The sequence below is a fragment of the Heterocephalus glaber genome, unplaced genomic scaffold (assembly GCF_053883595.1).
Source record: "Heterocephalus glaber isolate CG9 unplaced genomic scaffold, H.glaber_assembly_v1.0 deba00000818, whole genome shotgun sequence".
Lineage (NCBI taxonomy): Eukaryota > Metazoa > Chordata > Mammalia > Rodentia > Bathyergidae > Heterocephalus > Heterocephalus glaber.
This window is the reverse complement of record NW_028258164.1, coordinates 13,290,245-13,315,516: the sequence shown is the minus strand read 5'-3', so window position 1 is coordinate 13,315,516 and position 25,272 is coordinate 13,290,245. Positions and strand designations below refer to the sequence as shown.

Below are 25,272 nucleotides of genomic sequence, written 5' to 3'. Positions count from 1 at the left end.
TGTGGTGTATTACAAATGCTTTTCATTTCAGGGTGCCTGGATTTACTAGGCTTTTTCTTTCTGGTAGTCCTTTCTGTGTCTTCTTCAGCAATTAAGAAATGTTTCCCAACCTCAGCGTTGAAATACCCACAATCTCATATTTCCTACCAAAAGTTTTCAGGTTTTGCCTTTTAGTGTTCAAGTTCTTAATCCATCAGGAATGGATTTTGTGGTAATATGAAGGGGAGACCCTGCTTCTTGTTCACTAGCACTCTTTCTTCTTTTCCTTTGCTGTTTCAGGGAAACTTGTAATTTGCTTTACCAGCTTCCAAGAAAAGTCCACTTGGGGCCACGCCTGGGGTTGCATTCGACCTGCAAAGCTTTTGGAGAGAACTGACTTTTGCTCTGTTGATCCTCCTGATCCCTGACCTCTCTGTCCCTCAAGTACCTTGTCCGTAAGGTCTCAGCAAAGCTTTATTTTCTCCCAAAAGTTCTTGCACATTTGTCAGTTATATTCCTAGGTTCCTTGTATTCTTATCGTCACTGTGATCAGTGGTATCTCTTCTCAACTGGCATTTTCTGTTGCAGATCTCTGCTGGACAGGGAGGGGTAGGGGACAGAACCCCTGCCACAGGAGCTCAGCTATGGTGACATTGCAGTCCCTCTGCCCTCCAGGCAGCCCTGCTAGTGGTGTGAAGGCATGTACCCCATGGGAGGTGGGGAGCAAGAGAAGACAGTGGACAGTGCAGTGCCTCTGGGGACAGGTGCCCCCAGCTGATCTACTAGGGACAGACCCCGCCCTGGCCCAGATGACTTCTGACTTTAGGGCCAGTATGAAGAAGTCTTCTTGCACACAGATAACTACACCCTCAGCTGTCAGTAAGAAGAGCATAGCCTTCCAGGCCTTCCTCATCTATTTTCTCAGCTTAAGATCCATGACAGGCAAGAAAAGTGGTGATCGATCAGCTCCTTCAAATATAATAGTATATAAAACACCAGTAGTCTGTCATTTATTGATATTTCTATCCTGAAACCTTGCTAAAATTCTCAGCAACACAATTTTCTAACAGTTGTCTAATGATTCTCTGATTTTCTGAAAAGTTAATCACATCACCTACAAGTAATAAGTTTTTTTTTTCTTTACAAATCTCTATGGTTTACTTTTCCCTTGTTTATTGTACTGGCTGAGAAATCCCTGAAAACCTTAAATAGAAGTGATGATAACAAGTATGCTATTGGTTTGTGATTTTAAGAGAATATTTCTTAACATTTCACACTGGGAATACGTTTGCTAAAGGTTTTGTTTTCAAATCCTTTTCTCAGGCTGAAGTAGCCTACCACATTTCCAGGCAGCTAGGTGTTTCCAAAAGGAGGGGATTTCATAGAATACTTTCTTTTCAGTCTATTGAGATGATTGTTTCCCCTCCCTGCTTTAGCCTTTTTATTTTATTTTATTTTAACCTTTTTATTAAAAAGAATAAATTCTGTTATTTTATAATGTTGAGCCAACCTTGCAATCCCAGAAATAAACCTAACTGAATCATGGTCCTTTCTGTATACTGCTGGGTTTGGGGAGGGGGTTATTTTATTTTTCAAGACAGGGTCTCGCTATGTAGTTCAGTCATAGGCTAGTGTCTCGAACTCATGGCAATTCTCCTGCCTCAGCTTCCCCGAGTTCTGGGATTACAGGTGTGCATCACCACACCCAGCACTACTGGATTTATTATGCTAATTATATTGTTTTAGAAGCTTAGATCACTGTTCCTGAGTGACAGAAGCCTACATTTTCCTTTCTAGGACCGTCTTTGTCTGGTTTTGGTGTTAAAGGTATAAGCTACCGTGAATTCCCTGTTTTCATCTGTGTGGTTGGTATAAAGCTGGAATCATCTGTTCCTTAAATGTTCATTAGAAAACGTCAGTGGAGCCACCAGGTCTGGGGTTGTCTTTGTTGGGTACTGTTTTAATTGATTGTAGTAAAAAGACTGTGCCTTCTAGCCCTTCTTTGGTCAGTTTTGTTAGGTTGTAAGGTTCTAAGAGTTTGTCCTTCTCCCCAGAGCTTTCAGATTACTTGGAATAGCATTCATAGTATCCTCTCTCTTGTTAATCTACACTGCATCTACATCATTCCCTGACTAGAGATGAATTTTTTTAGTTTAATATTCTCCTGGGCTGGGGATTTATTAGCTCAGGGGTTCCGCCGCCTGCCTCGCAAGCGCAAGGTCCAGAGTTCAATCCCTGGTACCAAAAAAAGAAAAAAAAATATTCTCTTCAACGAGCCACCTTTGTTCTTCCTCTATTCTATCTTTGTTTTCTCTTATACTCTAATACTCATTATTTCCTTCTACTTTGTTAAGGGATTCTGTTGTTGATGTCTGTTTTTTTCTAACACCTTCCCCTGACATCTTCGCTCAGTTTTGGACCTGTCTTCTCTTCTTTAATGTAAAGATTCAGGGCTATAAAATTTCCTCTAGGTACCAGCGTAGCTATAGCCCACACATTCTGATAGATGTTTTCATCAAACCAGTTACCAGATATCTTCTGATTTTCATTGTGATTTTTCCTTTGACCCTCAGATAACTTAGAAAGTAATATATTTTTTAAAATCTTAGTACATATGAAGAGTTACTGATTTCTAACTTACCTGTATTATAGTTACAAAAAGGAGTTTATAAAATGGTAGTCTTTTAACATTTTCTGAGCTTTGTTTTATAACATAGAAAGTATTTGTTTTTCCTTCCTTTTCTGTGTGGCTTGGGAAGAATGTGTTCCTTGTGTTTGGTTTCTCCTTTTGTTCATTTGACCAGATTTGTTAATGATGTTGTTCGGGTTTCCTATAAGCTTTCTTTTGCCAGATTAATCAACTATAGAGAGATGAGTGTCAAAATCGCCGGGGATTTAGCTCAGTGGTGCCACCACCTGCCTCGCAAGCACAAGGTCCCGCGTTTGATCCCCAGTACAAAAAAAAAATCCCCCTGCAGGAGGACAGGGCTATCCATTCCTCCCTGTACTGTCAAGAAGCTCTGTTATTAGCTTAAAAGTTTAGAATTATTTTTTATCTTGCTGGCCAATTTGCTATATAGCATGGTGATCCCTCCCCTCCTTTTCTTTTTCTTTTTTATCATTTTCAAAGTTTTTTTTTTTAATTTTGAGACATGCTCTCACTAAGTCTCTAAGTTTCCCAGCCTAAGTTCAAACTTAACAATCCTTCTGCCTCAGCTCCCAGAGTGCTAAGATTACAGATGTGCACCACCACACCTGGCTGATCCTTTTTTATTTCTGTGAAAGTATTGGCAGGGTGCCAGGGATCAAATCCAGGGCCTTTTGCATGCTAGACAAGAATCCCCCACTGAGCCACATCCCAGACCCCTCTAGTCCATAAATTTTCAAAGTGTGTTCTTCTAATATGGCATAGGTACATCATTTTTTTTAAATTGTTAATTCTGGCTTAATAATCTTTTATTCTTTTCCATTGTTTCCTACATCCTTCTATGGTAGGTGGGTATATCTTTTATTAACATCATGTTGCTGGGTCTTGCTTGTTTTCGGTCTGATCATCTTCACCTTTTAAATGTCCAAAACAGTACCCACTAACCACAGGTAGCACTTAAGCACTTGAAATGTGTTGTAAGGATAAAATACAGACCAGATTTTGAAAACTGTATACCAAAAATCAAAAAGTACGTGTGAAAGATGCATGTACGTGTATATATATATATAATTTGATTTTACATTGACTGTTGAAATAATACTTGAAGTATTTGGATTAAACTGTTCAAATGTATTTCATCTGTTTCTTCACACTACGATGTAGCTGCTGGGACAGTACAGAGGGATGGGCAGCCTTGTTGTCTCTCCTGCTGAAAATGCTGGTCTAGACCTCCTCACTGATTGTGGTCTCTCATGTGTCCAGATGCTTTTCTGCCATCTTCATGTGCATTTAGTCCTTACTCTGACTTTTTTTGTATTTCTTCCTTCCCCGACTTTTCCTTTGGTGATGATTCCTTTGGATTTTTTTTCCTCTTCAAACCATGGTTATTTTTAATTAATTTAAAAGTTATACATTCTATTTCTATTCTTGTAGTGAAAGCTTAATTTTTTTTTCTTCCTTTAGAGCATGGATATCCAACCTTTTGGCTAACCTGGACCACACTGAGCAAAGAAATCATCTTGGGCCCATATAAAATATATAATAAAGGCCAGGGATTTAGCTCAGTGGTTTCACTGCCTGCTGCACAAGCGCAAGGACCCGAGTTCAATCCCCGGTACCTAAAAAATTTTAAAAAATTTAAAAAAAAAAAAAAAAAAATATATATATATATATATATATATATAAATAAAATAAATGTATATAAGTAACAAAACTTCCCTTTTTTCATCTTCTAACTTATTATTTTATAAAATAATGTAACCCCAAGTAGAAAACTTACAGGTCTGCTTAGTAACAATTGCCCAGCTTCACAGCACACACGTGTAGCACTGTTGTTGAAGTTCTGTTGTTGGTAATTGCCAAGCCGCACACATGCCAAGTTGCACATGTGTTTGTGATGTCTGAGACACAAGGGGTCAGTTTGACTGCCAAGGTCATGACTGGTGGTCACAAGAGGCAGTTAGCACTGCACTGTCCCCTTCCCTGTGGAGCATCCTGGTGCCACCTAGCAAGTTGGTGCTCAAGCATGCACAATCCATTTGTGAAAAATATCACTGAAACTCCCCTGACAATGTTAAAAGTTTATGATCTTCAGGGGCCAGATTACAGGCTATCCCAAACCATATGCAGCCCATGGGCCGTGATTTGGACGCGCCTGCTTTAGAAGTTACTTGTGGACCTGATGGTAATGAGTTTATATGTTGTACTTTCTTGAGTTTATGTTTGAAAATATCTTTATTCCATCCCTATATTTGCAAGGCAGAACTCTAATTTGACTGTCATTTTCCCCTAGCCTTAGAGGGTAATTTCCCTTTTTTCTGACTTTTTGAGGTCGGCCAGCAGTCTACTTGGCACTCTTTCGTGAGTAATCTGCCTTCGTCCTCTGCCTGCTCTTAAGGGCCGTGTCTTTGGGATTTGCAGTTTTACTGCAGTGTGTCTAGATGTGGCTTTCTTCTTTCTCCTCCATCACTGACATTTTCTACCAGTTTGGGGAAATCAGCAGTGTTTTCTATTTGAAAGTTGCCTTGCACCTTTGTCTTTAATCATTTATTTGGGAATGTTTTCATATTCCCCATAACCTTGAACCTCTCTTCATGTATTTTCAGCTCTGTCTCTATGCAAGGTCTGAATAACTTCTCCTGATCTTTTAGTTAGTTCACCATTCTCTATTCATTTCTTTCCACTCTGATATTTAACCACAGATTGGGGTTTTGAATTTCAATTACTTTATCTTACAGTTCTAAAGTTCTATTCAAAATTTGACCAGTTTTGATAATCTCTTATTTCTCATACATTCTCCTTTTTATTTCTCTAAGTATATTAAACGTTATACAGACATTCCTCGTTTAATGACCAAGCTACAGTCCTGCGACCAGCTCATTAAATGAACTGTTCACTAAATGAGGAATTGTACATAGTATGTACATTATAATATTCAGAACAAAGTAATGGTCAGAGAAAATTCCAGCTTGATGACTTTGCTTTTATTTGCATAACTCTTAAGTGCAGTACTGTAGTGTACAGCAAAATATAAAACTACAGCACTGTACTGTATAGGACAATCAGCAAAAATTACAGTACTATATAAATAAGGTGTACTGTAGAAAACGAAGACATTGAGGCTTTATCAACAAGATGCACAGAACTGTACCAAAAAAAAGACAGGTCATAAGTCCAGTCATTAAATAAGTAATATCTGTATTTTGTATGGAATAATTCCAATATGCAAAGGGTTTGTGGATCATATTCTGCAGTTCACTATCTCCCTGCTGACTGTTTGAAGTAGCTGGTTTTCTGAGGGACACAGCCATTTACAATTGTAAGCACTTCATCATCTGGAAGCTGTGCCTCCATTGTCCCACCCCACCCCACCCCACCCCACCCCACCCCGAGGATCGGTTTGCGCCTCTCCTGGGCACCTGGTGCCATTACAGGCACGGGACTCCACTGCAGACCTCCCTGGCTTGCAGGCCTGGGGGTGTCAACTGCCAGGCGAGGGGCTCCTGTCCCTGCTCAGCCTCCTGCCACACAGGGTCTTGCTTTGGGTTGTGAGTTTAGTCCAGATGTTCTATCCTGTTCTCTGCACATTCAATCAGCCGTATGCCAGAAGTAGAGGAGTAGAAAGCTACTTCATATGTTTTAAAGTGATGATATTGTCTTTGCCATTAATCTGTTAACTCTGTGAGTTATAATTACTATATTCTTTAATGTGGTCTCATCCTTGAGTTCTCAGGATAAAACTAACTTGTTCATAATGTTCATAATTTCTCTTTTCCCCTTTTTGGAAATACATTGCTGGGTTCAATTTGTAATTCTTTAATTTAGAATCTTTGCATATATATTCATAAATGAGATTATTTTGTACATTTTTCATAAACTACCCTCTAATTTGTACAATCAAAATTATAATAGCCTTATAGGATGAGTTGACAGATATTTTCTCTAGCATTTTAAAGATACTCTTTTATCCTCTGATGGCCTCATTGCTGAAGAAAATCTGCTTTCAATCTGTTGTTTTCAGTATTTTAAGATTTTTTTCTCTTCATTTTTGTTGTTATTCCATTTCACATGAATATTGTCTGTGTGTGTTTGTTTTTATTTCCTGCTTGGGAATTGGTGTATCCATTCAAACTATGCCTTCATAATCCCTTCAATTTTGGAACATTCCCAGCCATTATTTCTTCTCCTATTGCCAGTTATCCCTTTCTCTATTCTCTGCTTCTGGGATTTCTACCAGCATATATTAGAACTTCCATTTTCTCCTCCATGGCTCTTAACTCCTCTTTAAATTTTCCATTCCTTCATGTCTAAGTGCTGTACTCTGGATTATTAACCCCAGATCAATCTTCTAAGTCACTAATTTTCTCTTCAGCTATGTTAGCCTATTAAGCTACTTATTAATTTTCTCATTTCCATGACTGTTCTTGTCATTTCTAGGATGTCTACTTCGTTCTTTTTCAAATCTACCTTTTAAAAAAATAATTTACTGTTCTTGCTTTGGAGCTCCTGTTCCTTTCCTGTCTTTGAAGATTTTAGACATAGTCTGGCATTGTATCACTTGACCTGTCCTGGATCACTTGAACTGTCCTGTGGTTCTTGGGAGTAAAGTCTGCCTTGACTCCCATTGCTGTTTGGCTCCTCTTGTGGTTGTTAAGATTTAATTTTCCTCTGGCTTTAGCCTAGCTTTAGTTTGTAGAAAGGCCCCTGTGGTGGGGATACCCCAAGGGGACAGGTTTGTGCTGCCCTATGCTGAGGCCTCCTGGGTTGCCATGGCTCCTAGCTGAGTTTCAGTGAACATCTCAGCTTAGGGGTCTGCACTGTGTGAGTAGTGAGTTCTACCTGGACATGCGGCTCTGGTTTCTTTTAGGTCACTTTCCCATGCACAGCCCTGGACAAGTGGGCAGCTCCCTGGTCACTCCCTTGGCTGGATGGAGTTTTCCTGGTCCCCGTCTCACAGACAGGACAGAGCCGCATGGCTCCTGGCTTCATGCAGGCAGCTTGGCCCACATGGACAGGAAAGCCCAGCCCTGAGGCCTGTGTCCTGTTCCAACAACTCTCCAGGTCACTTGCTTTCCACTCTAATTCCTGAAAAACTTATGTTTCTCTGGTGATTCTTACATCTGGAATCTTTCCTTTGAGCTCACTACAATTCTTGTGCATGGGGGCAGGCCTGAGGGGGGATTGGGGTTCCAGTTTCATCTGGAATTGATGTTTAAAGTGAGAGTAGGACTCCCCCGACTGCTTGGACTTCCCTAGGGCCCAACCCTAGCCCTGGGACCTTACTTCCTCCACCCTGCCCAGGTACCCAATACCATATGACCATGTCCTCTGCCCAGAGGCCCTGGAGTCCCTGTTTGCTACCACCGTCCCTTCCCACCAGGATCTTCTGCTTCTGGACCCTTGTGAGGCCAGGGTGTCTATTTCCTTGGCCAGCTGTGCATCCAGTCCAGAGCCAGGGGCTCACAGACTCTCCCTTCCTAGGCTCAGGGCCCCCAGTTCCTGCCCCCGACCTCCTGATGCAGATCAAGCAGGAGGGGGAGCTGCAGCTGCAGGAGCAGCAGGCGCTGGGCGTGGAAGCCTGGGCTGCTGGGCAGCCGGACGTGGGAGAGGAGCCCTGGGGCCTCAGCCAGCTGGACTCAGGAGCAGGAGACATCTCCACGGATGCCACCTCTGGTGAGTAGCTTCGAGGTACGGGGCTGAGGGCAGGGAACGGGGAAAGCTCCCAGGAGCAGGAGAAGAGCTGCGGACAGGGGCTGTACCAGAAGACACCTCATGGGTCCCCTGGGGACAAGTGACACTGTTCCTAGGGGTTCCTCTGGTCCAACAGATATGGGCACTTCCCCAAACACATGGTTACTCTTCCTGCCCCAGGCCTCCAGCTATGACATCACTACCTATTTTAGTATATGTGCTGCCGAAGCAAGCACTATGACATCACTCCTATTGGTGCCATCCTCTCCTATTGGTAAAGGGCTTGGTGGCTAAGTCGGTGACATCTGAGTGTCCTAGTGCTTCAGAGAGGGGGTGAAAGACACTGGCCTCAGAAATGTCATGGTCATTCATTAAGGTCCTGGTGGGGGATCTCAGGGTTTGGCTGCCAACCCCTCGTGATTTTCTTCTGCCCACCTCCTTCCCTGACCTACACACTCTGGTCTCTCCTCATTGCAGGCGTCCATTCCAACTTTTCAACAACCATCCCACCCACTTCCTGGCAGGCAGAGCTCCCACCCCACCACCCGTCCTCTGCATGCTCAGATGGAACACTGAAGCTCAACATGGCAGCCTCCACAGAAGGTAGTGAGGTGGCAGGAGAGGAGGGTGGATGCCACAGCCCGGGAGCCCTGTTTTTACTGGTGACCATGCTGACCTTTCCGCCAACAGGCACTTGGGTGCCTGAACTCATGACTCGTCATACATTCTTTTCTCTGGCTCCTTCTAAATTCTCAGCCCTGAGTCGCCTCTCTTGAGAGCATCCATGTTTCCAACTGCAGTGTGTTCTGATAAGCTCATGCTGGTAGGCAAGGCCTCCTCCCAGAATCAACGAAACAAAGCCATGTCCACCTCTTAGACATTGGCACTACCAGAGCCAGTGTCTAAAGGGCAGAATTGTGAAGAACAACTACCAAATTCATGTATTAGTTTTCTCTCTAATTAGGGTTTGGAGGCCAGTTACTGTTAAAATAATAATTTCTTATTTTAGCACCCATCTCCCAGATGGCCTTAAAGCTAAGAACTCTGGGGCTGGGGATTTAGCTCAGTGGTTCCTCTGCCTGCCTCGCAAGTGCAAGGATCCGAGTTCGATCCCCAGTACCAAAAAAAATTAAGAACTCTGATATAAAACCTTGGGATGGGAAATAAAGCACATGTACATGAAATCAAGCACAATCCTCCTACTGCACTAATACTGCATTAGGGAGGTGGCTGCCTCTGTTGAGTGCCTGCTATGTGCCAAGTGGTACACAAAGTGTTTCTGGACAGTTACCTGGTTACTCCTCCTACAGCCCTCTGACATGCAGTACTCAGGTGAGCTGCTGGAAGCAGTGTGCTTGTGCCCAGAGCTTGTCTGTGGAGGCCTACGGCACAGTCTCAGATTCCTTTGAACCAGGTCTGTACTTTTGCCCTGTGGGCACCTGGCCATCATTGGCCAGAATCCCTCACTTGGGGTAAATCCAAGATTAGCCTCGACAGCCAAAGTGAAAGCAGGGCCTGGGGGCAGATCTGAGGGTTGCTTTTCTTGTGGTGAAGGCACTAAGACATGGGTGTACTTTGGGTCTGATGCAGCCTGGATGGGCCAGGGAGAGTGACTCTCCGCAGAGTTGTGGTCCTGGGGCTGGGCCACCAGGGCCCTGCCTGGCGCCTATGGGGCTGAGCAGCTGCTGCACATCTTAGCTCCTTCAGAGAGGAGAGCCAGAAATAATACCTGCCTTTCTGTCTCTCTCAGCAGATGTAAAAATCGTGATCAAAACAGAAGTCCAGGAAGAGGAGGTGGTGGCCACACCTGTGCATCCCACAGACCTGGAGGCTCACGGGACCCTGTTTGCGCCAGGCCAGGCCGCAAGGTTTTTCCCCAGCCCTGTCCAGGAGGGAGCCTGGGAGAGCCAGGGCAGCTCCTTCCCTGGCCAGGACCCCGTGCTGGGGCTTCGAGAGCCAGCCCGGCCAGAGAGGGACCTGGGCGACCTCAGCCCTGCAGTGGCCCAGGAGGAGACGCCCCCCGCTGGAGACTGGCTCTTTGGTGGGGTCCGGTGGGGCTGGAACTTCCGCTGTAAGCCTCCGGTGGGCCTGAACCCAAGGAGCGGGCCCGAGGGGCTGCCCTTCTCCTCGCCGGAAGGCGGGGAAGCCATCCTGGACCCCAGCCAGGCCCCGAGACCCTTTCCCGAGCCCTGCAAATACCCGGGCCGGACCAAAGGCTTTGGCCACAAGCCAGGGCTGAAGAAGCACCCGGCAGCGCCCCCAGGCGGCCGGCCCTTCACCTGCACCACTTGTGGCAAGAGCTTCCAGCTGCAGGTGAGCCTGAGCGCGCACCAGCGCAGCTGCGGGCCGCCAGACAGCACAGGCACCAGCGTTGCCCCCTCCACGGCGGCCACGGCCACGGGTGGTGGTGGCAGCGGTGGCGGCGGTGGCAGCGCGCGGGACAGCAGTGCCCTGCGGTGCGGAGAGTGCGGCCGCTGCTTCACGCGGCCTGCACACCTCATCCGCCACCGAATGCTACACACAGGTGAGCGGCCCTTCCCTTGCACCGAGTGCGAAAAGCGCTTCACAGAGCGCTCCAAGCTCATTGACCACTACCGCACCCACACGGGCGTGCGGCCCTTCACCTGCACCGTGTGTGGCAAGAGCTTCATCCGCAAGGACCACCTGCGCAAGCACCAGCGCAACCACACGGGGGGTGCCAAGACCCCAGCCCGAGGGCAGCCGCTGCCTCCTGTGCCTGCCGTGCCCCCCGACCCCTTCAAGAGCCCCGCTGCCAAGGGACCCCTGGCCCCCACAGACCTCGTGACCGACTGGACTTGTGGCCTAAGTGTCCTGGGACCTACCGATGGTGGGGACCTGTAAGCCCCATCCCTGGACTCCCCCGGCCACAGATATACAGAGCAGGTGCAGACAGCAGGGTGGCTTCAAAGGCGCAGAGGCAAAAAAGGGAGAGAACCAAATTTCCACATTGCTGAACTGATGACTGGAAAAAGAACTCAGTACACTTACACCTCCAAAGTAGGATTCTCTGTGAAACTGAACACCATGGTAGAATTTTCAGTAATTTAATTGCAAACCCAGTTTTTTGTTCTTTTAATACTTGAGGAAAAGGCTGGAAAAGAGTAGCAGCAGCAGTTAAAGTTCTGTAGTGTGCTTTTGGTTTTTGGGGGTGTGGGTCCTCATCTTTGGAGTCCCATGGTAAGTGTGGGAAGGTTGGCCAGTGGGGGACATGAGGTAAGGAGGGTCCTGGGCACCCCTGCAGCACTGACTCCCAAGGATGAGGCCTAGAACCACACAGCCCCCTGGGAGCTAAGTCACCACTCTGTTCCCTGGCTAGTCCAGCCCTGGAGCACCAGGGCCTGGAACCCCAGCCTCCCCTCTATAGGAGGGACCTGCCTAGGAGCAGCTACTGCAGGGTCAGCTGGTGTCCCCCAGAGCCCTGGCCTGAATGTTCCATTTGGGGCCATCTGTAGCACCTGTGCATGGGAACCTGAAGGTGTCCCCATTGTGACTCCTGGGCCTTATCGCGGGGAGTCATGTGGCATTGTAGCACTAGGTCTGGGAGGTGAAGAAGCCAAGGCTGTCTGGACAAACTCCACCGGCCGGTGCCCTAGTGCTTCTGTGTGCTGCCCCACATGTTATGTTCTCATGCTCACAATGCATCCCATCCACGTCGCATCTCATTTCATCAGCACCATGACTTTGGAAAGCAGCAAGACAGGTCTATCTCTCTTCTCAGTAATGGGGAAGTAAAGGGCTTCCAAACGGACACAGCACAGCCTAACCACAGGTGCACAGTGTGTGCCAGGAGCTGGGAAAGCCGCTTTGGGACGGGATTCCTCCTGGAACATCAGTTTAGAGAGGAAGCTCTCGGGTTTTGCCTTCTCAAAGCATTTGTCCTGCATCCAATGAGTGCAATGATCAGGCCCCAGAGGAACTCCCGCATCCACAGCATGGGGGCTAAGTGTGGCCTCCTGGTATGCATGCTGTTCTGGGGCTGATAATGGGTAAGTAGCTCACTCGGGCCTACATGGAGTATCTGCAAGGTGGAATTAGAAAGGGGCCCAGGTTTCTTGTCCACCATAGTGCTGTCCCTGCCACACACATATCCATTCCCATTTTGTTGAAGTAACCAGTCCTCCTGTCCCCCTGCAGAGGGAGAGACTGTGGTACCCATTCATCCAGCTCCCTCCTGCGTACTTTTATTAGGAATAGACTAGTTAAGAAAACTGTTTCTATGTACTGTATATTTTGTACCTGTTTACACTTCTAATATTGATATAACTGATATTTTGAAAAACAAATGAACAGAAAACATCCTGTTAAAATAAAACCTAACCAGCACCCAAGGCGCTTTGGTGGGTTCCATTCTTAGACTTGTGTGTCTGTCACTGATGCGTCTAACACATCCTCCATGGGCCCTCTGGTCACCTTCCTCAGTGCCTTCCTGTGCTTGGTCACCATGGAGCCAGAGGGATGTCCTGGAAAACAGAAATGGAAAATTCCCTGGAGATGAATTGACTTCACCAAGAAGAATCAAAGCACATCAGATCTGTCTGCATCAAAATATAAACACGGTGTTTGTCACTTGTTTGAGATGCTATAGATGAAGATGGGAAGGTCTCAAAGAAAAACTGCAGCATACTGAAGAAGAATGGATGCTGGTTATTTTGTCCTTACATCCTTTTCTCGGCTGGGCAGGAGAAGAGAAGACAGGCGATGCCCATAGCTGTAATCCTGATCTTGGAGCCAAATGTGTCTGGCAGGCTAACACCATGCGCCCAACAACCAGAGTTGATAATAATTAACAGTGTCTCATGGTTTTTGTCTTTTTTGTTTTGGTCATTTGTTTTGTTTGTATTTGTGGTGCATAGGATTAAACCCAGGACCTTTGCACTGAACTACATCCCCAGCCCATTTTTTGTTTTCTGTTTTGAGGCAGGGTCTCACTATGTCATGTGTTGCTCAGGCTGGACTCAAACTTGCAATCAGCCTCTCAGAATACTGGGATTACAGGCCTCACCATACCTGGCTTGGTCATAGTCTTTTAAAGAAAATTATAATGTAAAATCTGCCTTAATTATTGCCATGGAGAGCATATAAGTGGGACACAGAAGAGGTGGTGGCAGTTCCTCCAGGCCCACCATGAAGATGGGGACAGAGTCACACTCCTCGCCAGCCCAAGCCCTCTCCTGCACTCTGGTCCTTCCCCACTGGACATCTTGGAGGCCCTGGGAGCCACCTCCGGGGCTGTGGGCTCACGGTTCCTCCTCACACTCTTGCACACAGGGATCAGAAGGTCATGACTAGAAGTCCTGACCATGGTTGACTACACGGAGGACTCCTCAGCCTTGGGTTTAGGTGACAACAGAACATGGAAGAAGCAGGCTTGGGCCAGAGGAATTGAAGTCAGCTTGGGACACCCAGAAGAAGGTAGGACTCCAGAGAGACCAGACCCAGCCATGGAAGGATAGATGGGTCCAACTTGCAAGAACCCCTGGTTTATTCCAAGGACCAAAGTCCAGTTGTCCCTCTCTAGGTTCATCTGCGGCTGCCATTAACAAGTTGCCACATGTGTAGTGGCTTAACTGATGCAAACTGGTCCTATAGTCCTGAGGTCAGAAGTCTGGAGAGTCTTCAGAAGCTATGATAAAGGAGTTAGTGAGGCTGCAGTCTTGCTGTGGGCAGAGAGAATCGGTCTCCTTGCCTTTTCTAACTTCCAGAAGCTGCTTGAACCTGTTGGCTTGTGGCCCCTTCCTCCAAAGGGAAACACTCAAAACTCAGCTTTTGTAATTGTCACATCTTTTTCTAACTTTGATCTTCTTGCCTCCCTTTCATAAAAAGCCTTTCAATTACACTGAACCCACCAGGATAATCCATCTCTGTCAAGATCTGAATTTTCCTTTTTCTTCCTCTACAGTGCTGGGACAAACCAAGGTCTTTGCATGCTAAGCAAACTCTACCACTGAGTCCATCCCCAGCCCTTCAAGGTCTAATTTAGCCCCATCTGCAGAGTCCCTTCTATGTAAGCAGCAGCTTCACAGGTTCTGGGATTTGATGTTAGGACCATTTTCCAGCTTACTACATTCCCCAAATCTCAGGGCAGCTTTGTCATTGTTCTAAGGCCAGGCCAAACACTTCCTGAGATGTGGATATATGTTGTGATATCAAAAGAACTGATGCCAAAATGAGGACACTTGAGGCCAATCACTCCTTCATCTTGACCACCCTCTGTCATCCATCTAAAGGTGCTCACCAGCTGTCCTCTTACAACCCTCTCCACTTTCACCTTTTACAGTTTTGTTCTTATACCTGATGCTTCCAAAGATGGCCCCTGGCTGGCCCTTTCCCTCTCCCCATGGTCGGGTGGCAGTGCTCCATCATGGTCACAGGCACACACAGATTAAAGACATGATGGGTCACCCTGCACTGGAGCCATTCCAGCAGCTCCAGATCTTTTACAACTGGCCGCTTGTAACTGATTCTTTTCCTCTGTCCAGCTGTCATCCTTCCACATCCCCAGGAGGTGTGGAGGCCTTGTGGGCCTTGCACTGGCCCATGGTGGCCTTTCTAACTAGGAAATCTGCTCACTGCTGCTCCTCCAAGGACTCCCATCATGGGTTAAAACCCAAACTTCAGCCAGCACATTCAACCCCCTCACAGGACTTCTCTCATTTTCCGTTCTCACTCCATGTGCAGCTCCCCTTCCCTGAGCACCATGCTGTTCCCTGTCTTTACACTACTGTTCCCTCTCCAGACCGCGCTCCCCACCCCATCCGTCTGGCAACTACTTCCCCCTCCGGTCTTGACTGAAACCCATCACCCCATGTTCCCTGCTTTTCCCAGAGACCCCTGCTCAGACTCCATCTGTCATTTTATTAGCCCTCCCTTATTGTGTATATGTGAGTGTGTCTATAAAAATTGTCTATTTAAAGATGAGCCATGCCAGACATGGTGGCACATACCTGTAATCTCAGTACTCAGGAGGCTGAGTCAGGAGGATCACTTCAAGTTGAAGGCCAGCCTAGGTTACATAGTGAGTTCAAGGTCAGCCTAAACTACACAGAGAGACTCTGTCTCAAAAAACAAAGAAAGGGGCCTGGTGATTTAGCTCAGTGGTGCCATGCCTGCCTAGCAACCGCAAGGTCCTGAGTCTAATTCCCAGTACTGGGGGGAAAAACAAAAACACGAAGAAAAAGATGAGGCATGCTGGGTGTGGTAGCACATGCCTATAATCCTAGCACTGGGGAGACTGAAGCAGGAGGCTCTCCAAGAATTTAAGGCCAGCCTGGGCTACATGGTGAGTTCTAGGCCAGCTTGAAGTACATAGCAAGACCTAGCCTCAAAACACCACAAGGAAGGAAGGGAGGAAAGGAAAATCAGGCAATACAGGCATAGTGGCTTATGCCTGCCTTACAAGCACAAGGTCCCAGGTTCAATCCCCAGTACCAAAAAAACAAACAAACAAAAAAAATAAATAAAAATTGGTTAATATACCTACAAATCATAAAGAGATCTTTATTCCTTTACAGCTATAAAATGATTTGAGTGCTGGGTCCCTGCTTCTTAGTCTTTGGTACTACCCAAGAAGAACATGGAAAAATGAAGTATTTCCTAAAGGCGTTCACAGCCAGACTGGGGTCAGTTGCACTCCTGCAGCCCAATAGCACTACCTGAACTGAGATCCAGTGATGTACTGTGCAGCTGCCAGCTGACAAAAGCTTGTTCATCTCAGGCCAGGCACTGGGTGGGTGGGTGATGGCTATGGAAAGGTGCAATCTTCCTTGAGAATTCCAAACTGCAGCTCATACCTCATGTAGGCTTGGGGTTCAAGTCTACATTATCCCCAGAGCTGATAAATTAACATAAAAATTGGACCAAGACCAGCCACAGCACTGGAGGTTTCTGACTGAAGCAAATTTAAAGGACAGGAGAAGCCATCCCACAATGCAGACCACAGCCCTAATCAACATAAACACAATTACACATGGCAAAACCACAAAGAAACAATCAACTGTTAATGAGAATACAAGGGATAAGAATCCAAGAAATTGAGTTCATGTAAGGATACTTATGTAAAGATACTATCAAAAGAGTCAATAGATGGGGCCGGGGATTTAGCTCAGTGGTTCCAGCGCCTGCCTCACAAGTGCAAGGATCCGAGTTCAATCCCCGGTACCAAAAAAAAAAAAAAAGAGTCAACAGAAATCCAAACTTAGCCAAAAATCAACATACCATAAAAAAAAAAATGAAAGTGCCATTTGAAAAGAAACCAACAGAATTTCTAAAATAAAAGCAGAACTGGGCCAGGGATTTAGCTCAGTGGTTCTGATGCCTGCCTTGAAAGTGCAAGGACCTGAGTTCAATCCACAGTACCAAAAAATAAAAAATAAAAAGTAGAGCTATTGGAAAAAAAAATTTTTTTTGTTAAATCCTTTTATTGGTACATTGTAGGTATACAACACAGTTACATTTCTCATTGGGAATTGTACCTTTACATGATGCATCTTGGTTCTTATTTTTTCCCCATTCCTAGCCCTCCCTTCACCCCCTTCACCCTTCCCTATTTACAAAGACTTTATTTCCATTTTTTCCATTTTCTCATCATTTTTCCTTTCCCTTCTTTCCTTTCCCCTGCCCCTCCCACTACCCCTACCCCTTTGGACCTTTTCTTCCTATTTTACATTATCGATTATTCATTCTAATCACTGGTACATTTTAGGCATACAATATAATGACATTGATCATTGGAAATTTGCACCTTTACATAATCTCTCTTGGTTCTTATTTTTCACCCTTGCCCAGCCCTCCCTTCAACCCCTCCATTCCTCCCTATTTACAAAGATTTTGTTCCTATTTGGAAAAAAAATTTTAAACCTTAAGATTTTTGATTAATTAATAGAATGCTGAACAATAGAACCAGATACAGCTGCAAACAATTAGAGTTATCTATTAGTATCTGCAGGGGATTTGTTCCACAGCCCCATTCTCACATGGGTACCAAGATCCTCAGATGTTCAAGTTCCTTATGTTAAATGGCATAATACTGCATGTAACCTAGGCATGCCCACCTATGTATTTTATCATCTCTAAATTACTTATAACTATCTAATACAATGTAAATGCTACAGAATAAATCTTACACAGTATTAAGAAATAATGACAAGAAAAAAGTCTTTATATGTTCAGTACAGATGCCATTTTTTAAAATATCTTATATCCAAACCCACAGACAGGGAAAACCAGCCACAGTTAAACCAAAGCTACACCAGGAAAGCACCCAAAATGAAGGACAGAGGAAAAACATAACAGATGGGAACATAACATGCTAAGAACACAGACAAAGAACACATCATACATCTATCTAATCAGATGTTCTCAACTAGAAAGTAATTAGGAAATTAGGAGAAATGAAATAAAATAATGTCTCAGTTCACAAACACCTGTTTGTGAATAATTCATTCCTGGACAGAAGCATTTGACAAAATTTCGCTTCTGTTTGTGAACTCCACATTGGTTACCAAATAAGACCATGGCCATCTTCCCCAGAATCATGGAACAAATTAAGTTTATGAACCAAGGTACCACTGCATTTTTTAAAAGAAAATGACTAACAGTTTTCAAGAACTGATGAAAGATATAAATTCTTAAATTCAAGAGGCACAAGTCTTGAATAAAGTAAATAAACCAGAAACAAAGAGGTAATCCTAAAAGCAGCCAGAGGAAAAGACCATTTGCCAAAACAGGAAAACTATTATATGAACAACAGACTTTGCTATGATGAAAACAGAGTCAGATGACAATGAACTAGTGCCTGCAAAGTGGTAAGGGAAATGACAGTCATCCTGGATTTTAAACCCAGATCAACTATCATACAACAAACAAAATCAAACAGAGGCATTTTTAGAAAATGTAAACAGAACACACCATTTATAGATCTTCACTGAAAAAAACTACTGAGGATTATCCTTTGTGAAGAAACTTGAACCTAGTAAAAAGGATGTAAAAAGAGACAATCGTGAGAAAAATAAATTAGTAAATATAGGTAAATATTAGCATGTACTGACCTTATAAAATAATAAGACAAATTCGAGGGTTAACAAAACTAAAATACTAGACAATAACATGTAAGACAGATGGAGTGTGTTTTAAATGACAGCATTCTGTGGTCTTCGTGATTTAAAGGAGAGGACTGAGATAGCAATTTCACTTGGACTTTGTAAATCAAACCTTTATGTTTCAAATGCACATTAACACCACAAAAAATGGCTCCTGGAAGAGGGAAAAAAGGCGAATAAAGAAAACTGCTTAATCTAATAGAAGAGAAGGAATAAAAGACAAGAAAAAAATGAAATACTAGAAAAAAAACCAAATATATCTACACTCACTAAATATGAAGAAAATAAGATCTTTGGTCAAAGAACAAAGTATCAGGCCAGGGATTTAGCTCAGTTGTTGTGCCTCACAAGCATAAGGTCCCAAGTTCGATCCCCGGTACCAAAAAGAAAAAGAAGAACAAAGTATCAGATTAGAAAACAGAAGTCCATCTCTATGGGTTGAATTCCCTAGAACATAAACATGAAATCATTCTCCTTTCTCCAGTGACCACTTGTAATTGTGCTGTCAACCCTGACTTTTGGCATTATAACGATGTCTTACTGAAATTCCATTATATCTCATCTCTCTATTATCAGAAAGTCTCATTCTACTCTCAGCCCAAACTATATTTGAACTTTAGTGCAATGCAACATTCACAGTTGTGTCCCTCACTCCAGTTCAGGCAAGATCTGAGTGGGTGCTGCTCTTCACGCCCTCCTTCCTGGTCCTCCTGGGCCTTTTGTCTTTCCTGTCCCTCTTCATCTTCCCTTGCTTCTATCAACCAGACTGGATGACTTTTGCAAACCCTCGCTTCTGGCTTGAGAGGTTGCATAGGAGCTAGAGGAGGCACCCGTTCATTGGCATAGGACCTTCATGGAATTCAGCTCCTCCCATGGCTGTGGGCATCTGCTATCACCATGGTATCCATGTGTCACCCTGACCCTTTCTAATGCTGAGAATCACTCCCAGAGAGGGAACTGGCAATCCTTGCTCCTGGGATAGGCATCATGGCCCATGGCCAAGTGGGCAGCCTCAGAGTGCTCCCCCACTGCCCCACCTTGCTGACCTCTGTGCCCTTTGTAGGAAGGCGGGGAGCTGCTCAGGTTTCTATCAAATCACCAGGGATGGAGAACACCCAGAATGGGGCAGAAGCAGCTCCACCTTTCTCCATCAGAGGGGCAGCTCCTTCAGCAATCTTTACCCTAAAAGAAACAAATGAAAGAGCCAGGGATTTAGCTCAGTGGCTCCATGCCTGCCTCGAGAGCACAAGGTTCTGAGTTCAATCCCAGTACCATGAAAAAGAAAAGAAATCTCCACCCTAAAAACTGTTCCCATGTCCCTGTGTGCCCATGCCCTCCAAGTCACACGTCAAGGGCTTTCTACTTCTCCCCTGTAGTGAAAAGGGGATGCTGAAAAGATGGGGCAAAGGGAAGTTCATCAGTGGGGCTACAAGCGAGTGAGTCACATCACTCTACCACAGCCCCTGGGAAGATCTGAGACCAGGGGCAACAGCAGCCTTAACAGGGGCCTCCTGAGCCCCAGGGGAAGTGAGTGCCCAGAGAGCTAGGCTCCATGAGCGGGCAGACTGGAGGTGAAAAGGACAGGGGCCATCTCCTGGCTCCACATAAGGAGACAAAGTCTGTGCATTGGAGGACAGTCCGCGGCTGGCTGGTTCTGAGGTGGCCCTCTCTGGGGACATGAAGGTGAAGTGGAGGTACCTTACATCTTTTGTCCTCAGCCTCGATTTCCAGGTAAGGGTAAAATGGAGCTTGACATTCTGGGGCATGCTGTTTATGAGACAGACCTAAAAATTAAAGATGTGAAATAGTTCAAAGTTAATAACTAGGGGGACGAAACAGACCAGCAAACCTTAAACCAAAGAAAGTAGAACAAGAACAGCACTGAACAAAACAGGCTTTAATGAGAGCAGCATTACTAGGATGAAAATTTTCCCATTAGTCTGAGAAAAAATAAAGTTCAATGTACTTACCAATATGGCTTCTAAAATCCATGAAGCAAAAACTGACTGAATTTGGAGGAAAAAAAATGAAAAATGGGAGATTTCCTCATACCTTTCTCAGTAATGCATAAAACAAACACTGTATTAGTAGGAATACAGAAAATCTGAAAGGTACATTTAGGTTGTTTTTTCCAAACAATTAAGATATTTTATGTCATTTTCAAGGATTTATACAAACTAGCAGCAAGGGCCAGGGATTTAGCTCATTGGCGCCACACCTGCCTCACAAGTGCAAGGTCCTGAGTTTGATCCCCAGTACTGGGAAAAAAAAAACAGCTGCAAAGCAATTCATAACAAATTTCAAATAGTATTTCTTAAATTCAGGTCACTCTTTAAAATCAGAATGGGGCTCAGGAGGCTGAGACAAGAGGATTGCCATGAGTTCGAGGCCAGCCTGCGGTATACATAGCAAGGAATGACAAGGAAAATTTCTGTACATGTTCAGGACAAATGCAATTTTATTTATTTATTTTTAAAAGAGGCATGAGGGCTAGGGATGTAGCTCAGTGGTGCAGTGGTGCCGCACCTGCCTGGAGAGCGCAAGGTCCTGAGTTCTATTTGTGGTACTGGAAAAAAACAAAAAATAAAAGAGGCATGAGAAGGATTTACAAGACAGAGATATAGGACGTACCCAAGAGCAGAGTGCAGGTGCTCAAAAAAAATGAGGCACTGATAAATGCAATTTTAAAAAATATTTTCAATCTGAGGTTGATTGAATCTATGGGTGCAGAATTTATGGATACGGGGACAACATATACTGTTTTTTCCTATATAAAATATATGCATATCTTTTTGTGGAGTTTTTGTTTTTGTTTTTTTAAGACAGGGTCTTGCTATGTGTTCCAGACTGGCCTTGAATTAACTATGCAGCCCAGGCTGGCCTCAAACTCTTGGTGATCCTCCTGCCTCAGCCTTCTGAGTGCTGAGATTACAAGTGTGCATCACCACACCCAGTTTAATAATATGTATCTATAATAAAGCTTAATTTATAAGTCAGGCATAGTAAGAGATTAATAATAATAATAATAATAATAATAATAATAATAAAATGGAGCAATTGGTACAATGTAATGTAATAAAGTTGCCAGCATCATTACCCTTGTGCTTTAGGGCATTATTAAGTAAAATAAGGGTTCCATGAACACAAGCACTGCAACTCCACTGCAGTTGATCTGAGGGTGAAGTGGGCTACTAAGTGCTGAAAGGGCAACTAGCACACACAGCCTGAATGGGCAGTTTCCTCACAGTGCCTCAGAATGTTGCACAATTGTCTTACTTTTCTCATTGCTGAGACAAAATACCCAACACCCAAAGTTAAAGGAGGAAAGGTTTATTTAGCTCACAGTCTGTACAGATTTCAGTCCATAATCAGCTGGTTCAGCTGGGCGTGGTGGCACGTGCCTGTAATCCCATGCCTGTAATTGCCATGAGTTCGAGGCCAGCCTTGGCTACATAGTGAGTTTAAAACCAGCCTGGAGGGTTGGTGATTTAGCTCAGTGGTGTCGCCACCTGCCTCGCAACTGCAAGGTCCTGAGTTTGATCCCTGGTACCAAAAAAAAAACAAACCAAAAATGAAAACCAGCCTGGACTACATAGTGAGACCCTGTCTCAAAAAAAAAAAAAAAAAAACCAGCTGGCTCCAAGGCAGAGTGGCATGACAGACAGGCATCACAGAGGAGAAACAGTTCATGGTGGGTAGAAGATGGCAAAGCAAGCAACGGACAACCACAGCTCTTTCTATCCCTTATATCTTATGCAGGCTACTTAGGGTGGGGAGCACTCACACCCTTAATCCTAGTGCCTTTGATCCTAGCATTGCACCATGAATCAATCCAGCATCACACACTCTAGATTCAGCCACCTCTAAGAAAGTTCCATCTATGACTGCATGAGGCTTGGGGGGGGGGTGACATCTAGACATAAGTCATAACAATAATTTACCTCATGAATTGTTTATTTCTGAAAATTTCCATTTCGTATTTCTGACTACCATTCACCATGGGTAACCAACACCATTGGTAAGTAGAGGACTGCAATTGACCCTCTATATCCATGGATTCTGCATCTACAGATTCAACTCTCAGATCAAAAATACTGGAAAAAAGTGTCTGCAATGAACTTAGCCTTTTTTTTTTCTTGGCACTATTCCTAAACAATACCCTGCAGTAATTATTTGCATTACATTCACATTCTTTCAGGGGTTATATGTAATCTAGCAATGATTTATTATATATATATATACATATACATATATATGTATATATATGTATATGTATATGTATGTGTATACATATATATATATATGGGAGGACTGCACAGGTTATATTCAAATACTATGCTATTTTACATAAGTGACTTGAGCTTCTGCAGATTTTGGTATCCTCCAGGAGTCCTGGAACCACAGATAGCAGGAGACAAATGCATCTTTACAAAAGCACAAAAGATGGTAAAAGAACTCATTGTAAGCTGACTATGTCAGACATGAAGTGGTATGGTTGATGTGACGTAAGCTGTTAAAGATACAAGTTGAGGGCCGGGAATTTAGCTCAGTGGTTCCGGCGCCTGCCTTGTAAGCACAAGGTCCCGAGTTGGATCCCCGGTACCAAAAAAAAAGATACAAGTTGTGGGCCGGGGATGTAGCTCAGTGGCACCATACCTGCCTGGCAAGTGCAAGGTCCTGAATTCAATCCCCAGTACAAAAAAAAAAAAAAGATACAAGTTGTAAAATGTAGGGCAACCATTTAAAATGAAGTGTAACTAATAAGCGAATGGTGAAAAACAAAATATCATTGTAAAAAGAATACCAATATAAAAATGGAATTATTCTAAAAACAGGCCAAAAGCTGGCCAAAAAAGGGGAGAAAAAATTATCATGGACCACCTGGAACACATAGAAAATAATTAGTAAGATGGTAAGGAAAGGTTTATTCTGGCTCACATTTTAAGACCCTAGTTGACCAGCTCCAAAGCAGGAAGCATTGTGAAAGGGTCTGGCAGTGGAAACTGCTCAAGTCATGGTGGTCAGGAAGCAGAGAGAAGGGAGGACAGGAAAGAGATTCATCCTTCCAGGTCACACCCTCCAGTAACCCTCCTCTAACATGTCCCACCTCCTAGCACCAAGTCAGCTGTTGGCCTCCATAATTCAATCTCTCACAAGCTCTGCCTCTGAGCCATGAGGCCTTGGGGAGACACATAGATCCAAACCACATCATAAGTGCAACCATATCTTAGGAGGAATAACTTCTCATGTTCTATAGCACAGCAGGATAGCTATGATTAACAACAGTTAATTGACTATTTCAAAAGAGCTAGTACAGTGGATTCTGGATGTTTCCAACACAAAGAAACAATAAAGATAGATTCAAGGCAATCAACATGCCAGTAGCCCTGATCTGATCCTTACATATCTTATATATGAACTGGAATGTCCTTACAACGGAAAAGCCTTACAACAGAAACACTGGTGAAGGATATGAAGAGGAAATTCCCAGAGGAAGAAACCTAATGTTAGTATAGTAAATATGAAAAGATGCTTAACTCAACTTCCTTAATCAGGGAAATAGAAATGCAAATTAAGTGACAAGTTACCATTTCTCACTCATGGTGTAGGCAAGCTCTTTAAGTCCCTTAGCTGTAAGTATTGGTGAGGACAGGAAGACATTGTTGGCAGGAGTGTAAGTGGGCTCCATCTCTTGAGGGCGCAATTTGAATGGTCGGGGGGGGGGGGGCGGGGGGGACGGGGTTGTTGTTGTTTTTGTACCAGGGATCGAACTCCGGACCTTGCGCTTTCGAGGCAGGCAGCAGAACCAAGCTAAATCCTCGGCCCTTTGAGTGAGCACTTTGGGAAGGCTGAAAAATTGGACGTATTCCTGTCCCATCTAGTCTGAAACCCACCCCAGCAGTCCACGTCTCCGCCTTTCTCCTAGAGACACTCTTCAACAGTCCACAGTAGGGCATGGACACAGATGTTCCTGGGGGCAGGTCTATTTTTATTCCTGTTAGAGAAATGGACGGTAACCTGGAGTTTAATTAACAAAATATTAGACAGAGGTTAAGACAAATGAGCCAGATAGGGCTGTTGAAACATGACTATATCTCAAAAAGACAATGACCCACCTAAAAAAGCAAGTTGGAACAAGGCTCTGGATTGAACAGTTTCATTCACATACATTTCTAAAATACGAAATATAGTAGTCTGCATGTCTTGTGGAAGCACACATGGTAGGAAATGCATATGGTGGTGGCCAAAGGAGGAGGGAGGAAGTGGGGGCCCTGGCCATATCTCCATCCATAATTTTCCATTTTTAAAGAGAGTTGCCACCATTCATATGGCCTCCTATCCCCGTTGTCTTCCAAAGCCAAGTCCACTCCAGGCCTTCGTGAACAAATATATTCTGTTGTTTCCTCCCTTGAGCTGGTTCCAGTTCCGTAGTAACCAGGAGGCCCGCTAATTACCCTTCCCTTTTTTTCTTTATTTTCATTTCATTCCCAGTTCTTGTCCCACGTCCCATTCGATAAACCTATATGTAAGTGCACCTGTCCAGGAAAAGGAGTCATTACCCGCAAAAGCTCTACAGATCTTTTGGGGAGTCTCTCACGGTTAGAGAGAACACCCATAAAGAGACCAGATGTGAAACTTGGGGTAAACAATTCACCCCTCCCCAGCTCAGCCTCAGTTTCCTCCTAAATGACCTGTCTGGCCCTTTCCAGCTCTAGCTCTGAACGATTCCAGGAATTCTGTCCTTTCATGTCGAAAACAACACTCAGAATTTCACAAAAGCACCCACCCCACCCCCTCGCTACCCTTGGAACCACACAGCCCGCGTCCCTGGAACCC

At 44.5% G+C, this 25,272-nt stretch overlaps 1 protein-coding gene, 1 long non-coding RNA gene and 1 pseudogene across 11 annotated transcripts in view; 2 read left to right on the top strand and 1 right to left on the bottom strand.

Annotated features, from left to right (window-relative positions):
- Znf746 (zinc finger protein 746) overlaps positions 1-12,666 on the top strand; it is a 23,511-nt gene extending 10,845 nt beyond the window's left edge. For 3 of the 7 annotated variants that reach the window (XM_004860427.4, XM_004860431.4, XM_021240876.2), the window contains exons 5-7: positions 8,108-8,299; positions 8,795-8,920; positions 10,068-12,666. In XM_004860427.4, coding sequence (XP_004860484.2) covers positions 8,108-8,299; positions 8,795-8,920; positions 10,068-11,179 — 1,430 coding nt within the window. In that variant the 3' untranslated portion in view covers positions 11,180-12,666. The remainder of the gene's footprint in view (positions 1-8,107; positions 8,300-8,794; positions 8,921-10,067) is intronic. The other 4 variants (XM_004860428.4, XM_087207648.1, XM_087207649.1 and 1 more) reach the window with 2 other exon arrangements.
- On the bottom strand, positions 12,548-25,210 carry LOC147828973 (uncharacterized). Of its 4 annotated transcripts, none has more exons than XR_015449913.1 (4): positions 20,134-25,210; positions 18,706-19,617; positions 18,245-18,305; positions 12,548-12,798 (listed from the first exon to the last, which is right to left on the bottom strand). It is a non-coding gene; the product is annotated as an uncharacterized LOC147828973 (long non-coding RNA). The 4 variants fall into 4 exon arrangements; XR_015449914.1 differs by having other exon boundaries at positions 19,482-19,617; XR_015449915.1 differs by lacking the exon at positions 18,245-18,305 and having other exon boundaries at positions 19,482-19,617; positions 20,134-21,001; positions 24,330-25,210.
- Positions 19,837-20,148, top strand: LOC147828974 (Nuclear RNase P; annotated as a pseudogene).
- Positions 25,211-25,272: the final 62 nt, after the last annotated feature.